Source organism: Dendrobates tinctorius, unplaced genomic scaffold (genome assembly GCF_039654945.1).
Source record: "Dendrobates tinctorius isolate UK_male_01 unplaced genomic scaffold, ASM3965494v1 ptg000264l, whole genome shotgun sequence".
Lineage (NCBI taxonomy): Eukaryota > Metazoa > Chordata > Amphibia > Anura > Dendrobatidae > Dendrobates > Dendrobates tinctorius.
The window spans coordinates 1,303,557-1,318,017 of NW_027361931.1; the positions used below are offsets into that span (position 1 = coordinate 1,303,557).

At 47.7% G+C, this 14,461-nt stretch overlaps 1 protein-coding gene across 5 annotated transcripts in view; it reads right to left on the reverse strand.

The window, feature by feature from the left end:
- GNMT (glycine N-methyltransferase) overlaps positions 1 to 14,461 on the reverse strand; it is a 500,048-nt gene that overhangs the window by 256,792 nt on the left and 228,795 nt on the right. For 2 of the 5 annotated variants that reach the window (XM_073559001.1, XM_073559000.1), the window contains one exon: positions 2,889 to 3,422. The exons of 1 other annotated variant lie outside the window; for it this stretch is intronic. In XM_073559001.1, the coding sequence (XP_073415102.1) occupies positions 3,251 to 3,422 (172 nt within the window). In that variant the 3' untranslated portion in view covers positions 2,889 to 3,250. Of the gene's footprint in view, positions 1 to 2,888; positions 3,423 to 14,461 lie in introns of those variants that run through there. 2 more of the 5 variants (XR_012226573.1, XR_012226572.1) reach the window with 2 other exon arrangements.

Here is a 14,461-nt window from a genome sequence, read left to right on the forward strand (position 1 = left end):
TGGACTGATGAAACAAAGATTGAGTTGTTTGGTCATACAAAAAGGCGTTATGCGTGGAGGCTAAAAAACACAGCATTCCAAGAAAAACGCTTGCTACCCACAGTAAAATTTGGTGGAGGTTCCATCATGCTTTGGGGCTGTGTGGCCAATGCCGTTACCGGGAATCTTGTTAAAGTTGAGGGTTGCATGGATTCAACTCAGTATCAGCAGATTCTTGACAATAATGTGCAAGAATCAGTGACGAAGTTGAAGTTACGCAGGGGATGGATATTTCAGCAAGACAATGATCCAAAACACCGCTCCAAATCCACTCAGGCATTCATGCAGAGGAACAATTACAATGTTCTGGAATGACCATCCCAGTCCCCAGACCTGAATATCACTGAACATCTGTGGGATGATTTGAAGCGGGCTGTCCATGCTCGGCGACCATCAAACTTAACTGAACTGGAATTGTTTTGTAAACAGGAATGGTCACAAATACCTTCATCCAGGATCCAGGAACTCATTAATAGCTACAGGAAGCGACTAGAGGCTGTGATTTTTGCAAAAGGAGGATCTACGAAATATTAATGTCACTTTTAGGTTGAGGTGCCCATACTTTTGCACCGGTCAAATTTTGTTTAAATGCAGATTGCACATTTTCTGTTAGTACAATAAACCTCATTTGAATCCAGAAATATAACTGAGTCCATCAGTTATTAGATATATGAAACTGAAATAGCTGTTGCAAAAACCAAAATTGTTATAAAGAAAAAAGGTTAACATTAATAGGGGTGCCCAAACTTTTACATATGACTGTAAAGGTAATACAAAATAACAGGGATTAAAATATGAAACTTAAGGGGGTTTTATACATAGCGATTTCGCTAAAGCATCACCGATTTGGTGACGTAGCAGCGATATCGCTAGCGATATCGCTATGTGTGATACTTACCTCTGACCGGCTCCCCCGCTGTCTGTCGTTGATCGCGCAGCTCCATTTCTCGTCGGGCGCTTCCTGCTGGGGTTCCTGTGGCGCCGACGAGCGACGTGTGGACGCGGGCGGGAGGACGTCAGGATTGCCGCGTCTGAAAGGTAAGTAACGTCCGCTGTATCGCTGCTGCATCGCTGTAAGATCTGCCTGTGTGGCAGCTCACTAGTGATCATTTAGCGATGCACCAGCGATCCTGACCGGGTCGTGTCGGGATCGCTGGTGCATCGCTAAATGTAAAAGGGCCTTTACAGATCTCAGTCACTGGCACGCCATGTGGAGGAGGGGGAGGGGACCTTCCCAGAGCGACAGGTCAAAATGCACAGTTGCCACAGCTGATCCCCAGGCAAAAGTCAACTTCCTAATTCGGCATCATTGCCTTATACTTTCTCTTCGGTGATCTCACTGGGGGCAGAGCTATGGAGTGTACTTCCCTTTTGAAAAGTACTAGAAAACTCATAAGTGCCATAACTCTGGCTGCAAGGCTCATAGAGTGATGGCAGGACTATCATTTTTCTTATTACAAAATTAGCTTTCATTTGACACCAAACATTGCATAACTAAGTGTTATTGGGAAGTATATGCCCGTTTCTCAGTTTCTGGTGAGCGGGAAAGTCGCAAAGCACTGTGGTGAATAGCTCAAAGGATGTAGATTCCAAATATATGTTTCCTGCCTCTATGCCTAATCTGTGTTATATTCCAGTTTGAATGAACAAAGAAAATGTGTTTAAACAACGACTTTTAACCAGTTAGGGTCGTAAACTGCCCTTGTGTTGAGTGCATACCACAGTCTCACATTACACCAAGCTGGAGTAGCTAGAGGGAGAGGTAAATGTTGGTGAGCTCAGTGTCCTTTACAAACCAATGGGGGTAGGGAAAGTGACTCAGAGCAGAGAGGGAAGGAGCTCTCTTCGCAATGGTGAATCTGCTGGTTTTGTGGAGTTTGTGGTCCTGTGCGATGCTTTGCAGGAGACACAGTTGTTAAGTTCCCCTTTTACTGTCTGTCTTGTTGTCCCTCTCCCTGTGTTGTTCACCATCTGCAGTGGTGAGGATGGCATCCTTGCCGGCCAGTGCACTAGCCATGGAATAGCGAGGAGACAAACAGGTTTTAGGTACGAGACGGCAGCGAGGGGAGAGCCCGCTTAGGGCGTTAGGGGAGTTTAGAGACAGGTGCAGACTGGAGTTCAGGAGGTGCCCCATCCCTTGTTCCCTACGTTGTAGGCCTTCCTCTCCCCATTCCATCCCGTTGTTTGGTGTACGCTGTGGCATCTGCTGGACTTAACCGTATTGGTTCCTAACACCCCAACAGCACTCTGCAAAGTCAGTGTCAGCCCCCAACAGTACAGTCACTATCGGACCCAAACAGCACAGTGTCAGCCGCCAACAGGGCACAGCACAGTCAGTGCATCGTTAATGTCAACCAGCACAAACAGTGTTAATAGATACTGTGCACCCATCAACATGTAAAAATATAGTTAAATATAAAAAACGTCCAATCGTTCTAAATATGCCAGTCTAGTGGGTTGCAGATTATTTATCATAGAATCATAGAATCGTAGAGTTGGAAGGGACCTCCTGGGCCATCTGGTCCAACCCCCTGCTCAAAGCAGGATTCGCTAAATCATCCCAGTCAGATGTCTGTCCAGCCTCTGTTTGAAGACTTCCATTGAAGGAGAACTCACCACTTCTCGTGGCAGCCTGTTCCACTCATTGATCACTCTAACTGTCAAAAAGTGCATTTGTGCATTATGTAGTACAGCCTGTAGGACTGGGGCCAATACTTCTCTTCGGGTGTAGACATTTCCTTCTTCATGTTATAAATAATGTTATGTTCTGAGATGTGGTGTGAGATGACCTGAGTATAGAGGACACATGGCAGCCATTGGCATACATCATCCACTGCACAGAATGAAGATGATAGCAACTGATTTATTCATACAGAAGCATCTCCAATTACAGCACAAGCAGCAGTAAACCACAAAATCAATGGCGTTCAGTGTAGGTGAAGCCCTTCCCCTCTGGAGCTTTTAATGTTGGTATAACCCCTCGCCCTGTGGGGCCTCAAGTGTGAGGCCACCCCCCTCTGACACATCTAGTGTAAGTGAAGCCACCCCCCCTCTGACCCGTTCAGTGTTGGTGAAGCCCCCACCCCCTCTGAGGCTCCCAGTGTACAGGAAGCTCCTCCCCCTCTTGGTCACATCCAGTATAGATGAGGCTCCTCCCCCTCTTGGGCATCCAGTGTAGATGAGGCTCCTCCTCCTTTTGGGTGTCTTCTGCTCATGTGGCTTTCTTGGTGACATGGATGAAGTAACAGGGCTCTGTGTCTTGGCCGGCAGTATATGGCATAAAATCTCCGTACACCATGTGCTGACAGTGACCTCCAAAGGCCTCATACAGCAGAGCGGTGAAAGACTCCAGACGATGGGGGTAGTAGGACAGGCGGAACTTGCTGTGGGAAAAAGAGAGATGTAAGTTAGTGAATCGGCACCTTATTATGGTGGCCTCCGCAGGTTAGGGAATCTGACAGATTGTGTGCCTTAGATATAAGCTGTAGGAGAAAAGAGCGCAATAGGGTCTTATCCGGGTCAAACCTCGAGAGAAAATCAGGCAATTATACTCACCCTTTACAGGAGAGATTCAGGCACGTAAGTCCAAAGGTCAGCTTGCTGCACGTCCAAAGGTCCACACCGTGACCGCCAAAGCATCAGTTTTCAAAGGAATAAATTTATGGACTTTTGTGCACTGCTGACAAATTACCACATCAGAGTTGTATTGATGGATTAACCATTTAATTCCCAATGCGTTTCGAAGTATACAGCACTTCTTCTTCAGGGCATGACATATATCACTTATATGTCATGCCCTGAAGAAGTGCGGTATACTTCGAAACGCATTGGGAATTAAATGGTTAATCCATCAATACAACTCTGATGTGGTAATTTGTCAGCAGCGCACAAAAGTCCATAGATTGTGTGCCTTGGTATAATCCAGCTCAGCCTTCACCACATCACTACAGGCTCAGGGATTGTAGACGTACACTGCCAATGAGCCAGGCTCAATGAAAAGTGCCATCAGGGTGTGGACACAAACTCTGCATAGGGTAGCAAGATCCTCATTATTCTCATTTGCACATGGAAAAACGGGAAGCAATGAAATGAAACGGAAAGGAAGAAGATACAGATTAGATATATTAGAAAAAACTTTTTGACTGTGAGGGCGATCATTGAGTGGAACAGGCGGCCACAAGAGGTGGCGAGTTCTCCTTCAATAGAAGTCTTCAAACAGAGGCTGGACAGACATCTGTCTGGGATGATTTAGCGAATCCTGCTTTGAGCAGGGGGTGGACCAGATGGCCCAGGAGGTCCCTTCCAACTCTACCATTCTAGGATTCTATAAAAATAGGTACGGATGGGTCAAATACAAATCTATGTGTTTACATGCTGCTCTTCCTGGTCAGGCCGCTTCCTTAAGGGCAGTACTAGCCCTGCCCACTCCACCCTCATTCGCCTGGACCTGGATAATTCACTGCTGGGTCAGTGTTAGAGAAGCCATGCTGGGTCTTCTTGTCCTCCTCATCCTCAGCAGTAGAGCACAAATCTCCATCACTGAGCCCATTATATCCATTCTGCTAATATAGGAGCCACACGTTCCTCTATATTGTGCTGCATTACAAATATCTGCTCTGCTCCCTCTCTGCCTGCCCAGCCCCTGTATCCTAGCACCACTCCTATAACCCCCGTATCCTAGCACCGCTCCTATCCCCCTGTATCCTAGCACCGCTCCTATCCCCCTGTATCCTAGCACCGCTCCGATCCCCCCTATATCCTAGTACCGCTCCTATCCCCCTGTATCCTAGCACCGCTCCTATCCCCCTATATCCTAGCACCGCTCCTATCCCCCTGTATCCTAGCCCCCGCTCCTATCCCCCCTATATCCTAGTACCGCTCCTATCCCCCTGTATCCTAGCCCCCGCTCCTATCCCCCCTATATCCTAGTACCGCTCCTATCCCCCTGTATCCTAGCACCACTCCTATAACCCCCGTATCCTAGCACCGCTCCTATCCCCCTGTATCCTAGCACCGCTCCTATCCCCCTGTATCCTAGCACCACTCCTATAACCCCCGTATCCTAGCACCGCTCCTATCCCCCTGTATCCTAGCACCGCTCCTATCCCCCTGTATCCTAGCCCCCGCTCCTATCCCCCTATATCCTAGTACCGCTCCTATCCCCCTGTATCCTAGCCCCCGCTCCTATCCCCCCTATATCCTAGTACCTCTCCTATCCCCCTGTATCCTAGCACCACTTCTATAACCCCCGTATCCTAGCACCGCTCCTATCCCCCTGTATCCTAGCACCGCTCCTATCCCCCTGTATCCTAGCACCGCTCCGATCCCCCCTATATCCTAGTACCGCTCCTATCCCCCTGTATCCTAGCAGCGCTCCTATCCCCTATATCCTAGCACCGCTCCTATCCCCCTGTATCCTAGCCCCCGCTCCTATCCCCCCTATATCCTAGTACCGCTCCTATCCCCCTGTATCCTAGCACCGCTCCTATCCCCTGTATCCTAGCACCGCTCCTATCCCCCTGTATCCTAGCACCGCTCCTATCCACCTGTATCCTAGCACCGCTCCTATCCCCCAGTATCCTAGCACCGCTCCTATCCCCCTGTATCCTAGCACCGCTCCTATCCCCCTATATCCTAGCCCCCGCTCCTATCCCCCTGTATCCTAGCACCGCTCCTATCCCCCTGTATCCTAGCACCGCTCCTATCCCCCTGTATCCTAGCACCGCTCGTATCCACCTGTATCCTAGCACCGCTCCTATCCCCCAGTATCCTAGCACCGCTCCTATCCCCCAGTATCCTAGCACCGCTCCTATCCCCCTGTATCCTAGCACCGCTCCTATCCCCCTGTATCCTAGCCCCCGCTCCTATCCCCCTGTATCCTAGCACCGCTCCTATCCCCCTGTATCCTAGCCCCCGCTCCTATCCCCCTGTATCCTAGCCCCCGCTCCTATCCCCCCTATATCCTAGTACCGCTCCTATCCCCCCTATATCCTAGTACCGCTCCTATCCCCCCTGTGTCCTAGGCACCGCTCCTATCCCCCAGTATCCTAGCACCGCTCCTATCCCCCTGTATCCTAGCACCGCTCCTATCCCCCTATATCTTAGCCCCCGCTCCTATCCCCCTGTATCCTAGCACCGCTCCTATCCCCCTGTATCCTAGCCCCCGCTCCTATCCCCCCTATATCCTAGTACCGCTCCTATCCCCCCTATATCCTAGTACCGCTCCTATCCCCCCTATATCCTAGTACCGCTCCTATCCCCCCTGTGTCCTAGGCACCGCTCCTATCCCCCTGTATCCTAGCACCGCTCCGATCCCCCCTATATCCTAGTACCGCTCCTATCCCCCTGTATCCTAGCACCGCTCCTATCCCCCTATATCCTAGCACCGCTCCTATCCCCCTGTATCCTAGCCCCCGCTCCTATCCCCCCTATATCCTAGTACCGCTCCTATCCCCCTGTATCCTAGCCCCCGCTCCTATCCCCCCTATATCCTAGTACCGCTCCTATCCCCCCTATATCCTAGTACCGCTCCTATCCCCCCTGTGTCCTAGGCACCGCTCCTATCCCCTGCATCATACACCTCTGGCAAAAAATTAAGAGACCACTTTCAAATGTTCAGTTTGTCTGATTTTTCTCTTTATATTTTTGAGTAAATGTACATTGTTCTTTTAGTCTACCAACTTCTGACATGTCTTCGAATTTCCAAGCAATAAATTTTGTATTTTTTTTCTGACAAAGAGAAATGGTCAAAATAAAACAAAAAACACAGTGCTTTCATATCTCAAATAATGCTAAGAAAACAAGTTTATAATCATTTAGAAACAACAATACTAATGTTTTAACTCAGGAAGAGTTCAGAAATAAATATTTTATGGAATAACCATAATTTTTAAAAACAGCTTTCATGCGTCTTGGCATGCTTAGGGTTAGGGTATGCAAATTGCCTCTTCAGAGAGGAAGAGGACTGGAACTCTATAGCGCCACCTGTTGGTAGTAGCGATCCTTACATCTGCGGGAATGCCTAAAAAAGCATTGGTGTCAGGAGAGAAGACATTCTGAGGGTAACTACGTTTACTCACCACACTTAAACAAACTTCACCAGCGTCTGCCCAATCCGTTCTGGGCTTCTTACAGGAAGTTCCAGACTCATCGTCCTCAGAGGGCCTCGCAAGAGTGAAGTCACCTTGATCTCCACAACTGGCTAATTCCTACTCAGTAGCTAACCAAGATACACTGGGGGAATTACCAAGAGAACCCTCCAACTCCCCCTCCCCACAAACATCAGACTGATGAGGGAGCTCACATTCAACATCAGCAAGTTCCAAAACTGCTGCCTCTGGGCTAGGAGACTCCGTTTTGGGCAGGGCCTCCTAATGTGCATCCATGATTTCAGGTTCCTCAATAAGATCTGGGTCTGTAACCTGTGGAATGTTAACAACAGCAGCAGAGGGTGCAGCTGCCTCACCTGAGACCTCAGCGTAAGACCTAGGACTGATCCTGGCCTTACAGTCCCGATACTTATGGCCCTCCTCACCACAAGCATTACACAGTCATTTGTGCAGTCTTTTGCCATATGGTCAGAACCATTGCAATTCCTACAAGTTGGCATCTCCCTGCAACTATCCTGGGTATGCCCAAAATTTTTACACCTCCTGCAATACATCGGGGCATCCGGGAAAAACAATTAAAAAATTAAGAGGGGTTAATGGATGCCTCCCGGGCCTTGGGGTTCCATCCCAAATCTCACAAAAAATTTGTACTTCCCGGTCCAGAGGCCTTCTCCATTCGGGACCCTGTGGGAGTACTGAACATAAATGCAATGTCTTTTCAAAAATAAAGTAACGTCCTCCAGGGAAACAAAAGGGTTGTGCATGAAAACTACAAGTGGGATATCTCCCTTAGAGTACAGCACAGTAAAGGTAAGACCTTCCAGCAAAGGATTTGTAACTTCATTTTTCAGGGCAGTAAACAAATTCTGGCAAGCGGCCATAGAAGATAGCACCAGTACATACCTGCCTTCCCTCCTAAACTACTGCAGGCATATTATATCAGACTTCCAAATCTTCATGATGTCATAAAACACCATGCTGACCAAATATCCCAGGGAAAAATGCAACTTCTTATCTTCAGCGATGACAATCCTGAATCCATTTTTGACCCGGCTATCACCGGTCCCAGAGAATTGAAGTCGGACTCCCATCGTCCACAGCTCCAAGGATCTCCTCCTCAAATGCTCCTGGCTATCTCCCAAAAGCAGCTACTAGCTTAAGCCACCAAAGTGGCGATGCCGGAAGGCCAAGAGACAGCACTCAAGGTATTCAGGAAACTTTGCCCCTTGTCAGTGCAAAGTGTGAGATCTGATTTGGCTGTGTGAGGCGCAGGCCCGGATTGGTAATATAACCAACCGGGCATTTTCCCACTGGGCCGCTGTCATGTGGGCCGCGGGCGGCAGCACCCGATCATCTGGCCACTGGCCTGGCTGTTGCGCCTGCCCCCGGTCCTCTGCGGGCACGGCGGTTATAGTTTCCAACCCTTCAGCACTGCAGGGAGATAAGCCGCCACGCCCCCTCCCAGGCACCCCATCCTCGCCACCTCCCCCCCCCGCAGCCACTCACAGCGTCGCTTGCCTGCTCTCTTCTCTGTTCACAGGACCTGTGATGAGGTCACAGGAGGGGAGGAGTCAGGGGTCACATGATCAGGAGCCTTTGTCCAGACCCCTGATCATGTCACCCCCTGATTCCGCCCCTCCTATGACCTCATCACAGGTCCTGTGCGCTCAGTCTTGCCTCTTGGTGTCTGCAAGACTCTGCTGTGCTGTTGTCATGGTGCTGGATGAGGTAAGTATGTGTGGGGTCAGGAGGGGTTTACAGGGTATACGTAGCAGAGCTGTGTATGAGGTGTATGGAGTAGAGCCGTGTGTACGAGGTGTACGGTGCGGAGCCGCACGTGTACGAGGTGTACGGAGCGGAGCCGTGTGTACGAGGTGTACGGAGAGGACCTGCGTGAGTACGAGGTGTACAGAGTGGAGCCACGCGTGTACGAGGTGTACGGAGCGGAGCCGCGTGAGTACAAGGTGTATGAAGCGGGCCGCGCGTGTACGAGGTGTACAGAGGGGAGCCGTGTGTGTACTTGGTGTACGGAGCGGAGCCGCGTGTGTATGGGGTATACGGAGCCGTGTGTGTACGAGGTGTATGGAGAGGAGCCTTGTGTGTATGAGGTGTACGGAACAGAGTCGCGTGTATGAGGTGTATGGAGCGGAGCCGTGTGTACGAGGTGTACGGAGCGGAGCAGCACATGTACGAGGTGTACGGAGCGGAGCCGCGTGAGTATGAGGTGTACGGAGCGGAGCAGCGCGTGTACGAGGTGTACGGAGCAGAGCCACGTGAGTACAAGGTGTACGGAGCAGGCTGCGCGTGTACGAGGTGTACGGAGCGGAGCCATGTGTGTACTTGGTGTACGAAGCGGAGCCGTGTGTGTGTACGGAGTGGAGTCATATGTGTACGGGATGTACGGAGCGGAGCCAAGTGTGTACGAAGCATACAAAGCGGGTTTTTCCCACGGACACAGGAGTACACGGCAGAGCCCCGAGGAGCATTTTAAACACACACATGACGTTCCACCTGAAGTGATGTGCTGGAAGCTGACCGTAAATGAGATAATTTTTTGAGGAGATTGTGACGGAACCAGGAATGCTTCAGATCCATCACCGTGTCCTCATCCGACAGCGCAGACAGCAGGATCGCCTGGGAATCGGGGATTGCCGGCCATGTGAGCGGATCATGATATGTCCTGCACCGGGAGGCTCAGGTGGGCACTACAATGGGAGCCGGGCTGCTATAGTATCTTTATAGAATCTTTCTTTATTTCTTTCTCTCTTTTTCTTTCTTTCTCTGTTCTTTCTTTCTCATTCTCTGTTCTGTCTTTCCCTCATTTTCTTTCTCTCTCTGTTCTTTCTTTCTCTCTTCCTATTTCCTCTCTGTCTTTCGCTCTGTTCTTTCTTTCTTTTCTTTACTTCTTTCTCTCTCTGTTCTTTCTTTTTTCTCTCTGTTCTTTCTTTCTCTCTCTCCTTTCTTTCTCTCTTTTTTCTTTTTTCTCTCTCTCTCTCGGTTTTCTCTCTTCCTTAGTGTCAGTCAGTGTGCCCATAATGCCAGCCACTGTGCCCTCAGTACCAGTCAGTGTGATCAGCCGTGCTAAATGGGTGCGATTAGGCGTGGACATGGGTGTGACTAGTTGCGAAATGGGTGAGGCCGGGCGTGGCCTGAAATTTGCAGCGGCGCGCAGTCTTAGTCCCTCTTTCCCGTCTTCAAAAGTTGGGAGGTATGATAGGGGCAGCTATGACCAGGGGGTCTGGTTGCCCAATGGATAGCAGTTCTGCCAGGAATTCTGTCACCGTGCGTATAAAAGGGTACAGAGCTTTGGGAGGAGTACTGTACCTAAAAGCAATAAATAGAACTGAGCTGAAATCCTGGGCACAGCTGTGACTACATGTTATATAGTCGTGTTAATCTCCTCTCACTTTTTGTAACCTACAAGTGTACAAAGATATTATATAGTTACCATGTGACTAGTGGGCCTGTGTAACTTCAAATGCCAGGGCTGAATTTTAGTCCCAGTCCGGCCCTGGAGAGGCGTCCGACCGATATCTAAGAAGTATCATTTCTCCTTGCGGAGATTGATATGCTAAGCATGCCGAGATGAGGAGACTTAAAGCTGCAATGCTCGTCTGGGAAATATGCAAATTGTCTCTTCAGAGAGGTAGAGGAGCAGCTTCCAAATGTATATGTTGCCTATTAATGAGCTTTTGAGATAACTGGCCATTTGCTTTTGGTTCCGTTAATAAGAGGCAGCGCCATATTACAGACCTATAATTTCTAAACCATTCCTCCAATTAGGATGTGAATCCCTCAGATTAAAGCTGAGAGTTGGCACTTTACACTCAGAGTAATGATAAGACTGTATGGGGAATATGATCTGGTAAACTGATAAAATGCCAAACCTTGTGTCACCGTCCAAATATCTCTGGACCTAACTGTATGTAGATGTACAGGAGTTTTCAAAATAATAGAAGTACAATACAACTAACCAGGTTAATCCTTGTTTTGGTATAATTTATATTACCATATTTCACACAATTTAGCAGTTGGTGCAGTACATAAGAGAACCACCAGACTCCGCATTCATGATCTGCAGGTTTTTGAGTCTGGGTATTACAATAATAGACAGGCGGTGATCCCAATAATATCAGTGTGGAGACAATTAGTGAGGTCAATCATTCTGTGAAGAGACAGGGGTGAATCCAGTGTCCCTAACCCTGAAGCCAGGACATGTTGCTCATGCATTTCTCCTGGAAAGCCTGAGAAATATGGGGCGTCCCAGACATTGTTCAGAAGAACAGCGGACTGTGATTAATAAGTTGAATGGAGAACGTAAAACTTATAAAGAAGAGCAGACAATGATCGGCCGTTCAGCTAAAATGATCTCCAATGCTTTATAATGGAAAGCCAAACCAGAGAGACGTGGAAGAAAACGGAAGACGACCATTCTAATGGATGGAAAAATAACCGGAATGGCAAAGGCTCCGCCAATGATCAGCTCCAGGATGATCACAGTCTCCCGTTACCTGTGATCTTCTCCAGGATGATCACAGTCTCCCGTTACCTGTGATCGGCTCCAGGATGATCACAGTCTCCTGTTACCTGTGATCGACTCCAGGATGATCACAGTCTCCCGTTACCTGTGATCGGCTCCAGGATGATCACAGTCTCCTGTTACCTGTGATCGGCTCCAGGATGATCACAGTCTCCCGTTACCTGTGATCGACTCCAGGATGATCACAGTCTCCCGTTACCTGTGATCGACTCCAGGATGATCACAGTCTCCCGTTACCAGTGATCGGCTCCAGGATGATCACAGTCTCCCGATACCTGTGATCTTCTCCAGGATGATCACAGTCTCCCGTTACCTGTGATCGGCTCCAGGATGATCACAGTTTCCCATTACCTGTGATTGGCTCCAGGATGATCACAGTCTCACGTTACCTGTGATCGGCTCCAGGATGATCACAGTCTCCTGTTACCTGTGATCGGCTCCAGGATGATCACAGACAGTTTTCCGTTACCTGTGATCGGCTCCAGGATGATCACAGACAGTCTCCCGTTACCTGTGAGGACTGTGACAGAAGATGCCTGTGTGACGCTAATCTCTTACCAAGAAGTCCCCGCAAAGTCCCACTGATATAAAAAGACATGTACTGAAGAGGATACCATGTGCCAAAGAACACATCACCTGGCCTAAAGAGAAACGGAGAAACAATTTGTGGACTGATGAAAGTAAAACTGTTCTTTCTTTTTGGGTCCAAGGGCCGCAGCTTGTCAGACGACACCCAAACTCTGCAGCCACAGTACACTCTGCAGACAGTGAAGCATGGTGGTAGTGGTGGTGGTGAAGCATCATGACATGGTTCTCTTACTATGGTTCCAGACCTATTTATCACACACCAGGGTTCATGGACCAGTTTGCAGATAGTTTGCAGATAGTAATATACTTGAAGAGGTCATGTTGCCTTACGCTGAAGAGGATTTGCCCTTGAAATGGGTGTTTCAATAAGACAACGATCATAAACACACCAGGAAACCAGCAAAATCTTATTTCCAGTCCAACAAAATTGAGGTTATTGCGTGGCCAGCCCGATCCCCGGACATTAATCCAATAGGACACTTGTGGGCTGACATCAAAATTGTCGTTTCTGAGGAAAAGCCAACAAATGCCAAAAAACTGTGTGATGTAGTCCGAGCATCTTGGGCTGGAATAACAGGTGATGGGCCAGAAAGTGATTGTCTCTGAAACATACATATGTTTTACCTGGACTTCCTGAAGAAGGGGTTGCGAAAAACCTTAGGGTTGAATAAACCACTGTTAAACTTCTGGAATTTCATCATTTGGGCAGCGTGGATGAAATCCACTAATTCCTCTGCAGAGTTCTGTGTTATATAATCGGTGACCGACTTGTGGATCTACGGCAGCCCTTATCTATACAAGCTTTAAATACCTAATACAAGGTGAGCAGTTTTTTGAAAAACCGCTTATTCCGCTTATTTTATTTGGGGGATAAGACCCTGTCTTGCGCTTGTGTCTCCGTCTTCCTTCTTAGACTAACCAGAGGTCTCCAGCACACCTCTATGGTTGTCATAGCCAGATTGCTATAAGAGTCGCCCAGTGGTCAGCGCTCATGGCAATGAGGTGATCGTCTGCATGTAGCAGAGCTGATCGGATTATGGCAGCTTCTAGTCTCCCATGGAGACTATTGAAGCATGCAAAAAGTAAAAAAAATATAAAAGTTCAAATCACCCTCTTTGCACATTCAAAATAAAACAATAAAAAAATCAAACATACACATATTTGGTATCGCCACTTTCAGAATTGCCCAATCTATCAATATAAAGAAAGAATTAACCTGATCACTAAATGGCATAACGAGAAAAAAGTCAAAAGGTAAGAATTACATTTTTTTGGTCATCATAACATTGCATTAACATGCAATAATAGGCGACCAAAAGATGGTATCTGCACCAAAATGGCGTAATAAAAGCGTCGGTTCGGTGCACAAAAAATAAGCCCTCACCCAACCCGAGATCACGAAAAATGTAGATGCTACGGGTATCGGAAAATTGGGCAATTTTATTTTAACAAACTTTGTAATTTTTTTTCGCCACTTAAATAAAAAAGAAACTAAACATGTTTGGTGTCTATGATCTTGTAATGACCTGGAGAATCATAATGGCAGGGCTGTTATGGCATTTAGTGAACCTAGCAAAAAAGCCAAACAAAAAACAAGTGTGGGATTGTACTTCTTTTGCAATTTCACCGCACTTGGAATTTTTTTCCCTTTTTACAGTCCACTATATGCTAAAACCAATGGAGTCGTTCAAAATTACAACTCATTCTGCAAAAAACAAGCCCTCACATGGCCATATTGACCAAATATAAAAAAGTTATGGCTCTGGGAAAAAGGGAGCAAAAAATGAAAACGCAAAAAAAGAACACTCTGGTCGTTAAGGGATTAATAAAATTTAAAGTACCAATGCAACAAGCATCATATAGAGAGTTATAATGAGACACTTAGTATAGTAGTCCAATAAGATGGAAATGGCATTAGGACTGTATACACATGTACGGAAAGAACAAATATGAATGCCAATCACAAGTCCAGATGCCAAGTAAATCAAACAGTGAATATAAGCAAGAATAGAAACCAAAAATCACCTAAGTCCCCAATGGATCCTAAGGGGATAAATGTTAATGGTAAATGCCCCTTAATACAACCTGCTAGTGGTTAGTACCTAGTAGCACCCCATTTTGAAAGTATCACAGCTTGTAAATGCTTTTTGTAGCCAGACAAGAGTCTTTCAATTCTTGTTTGAGG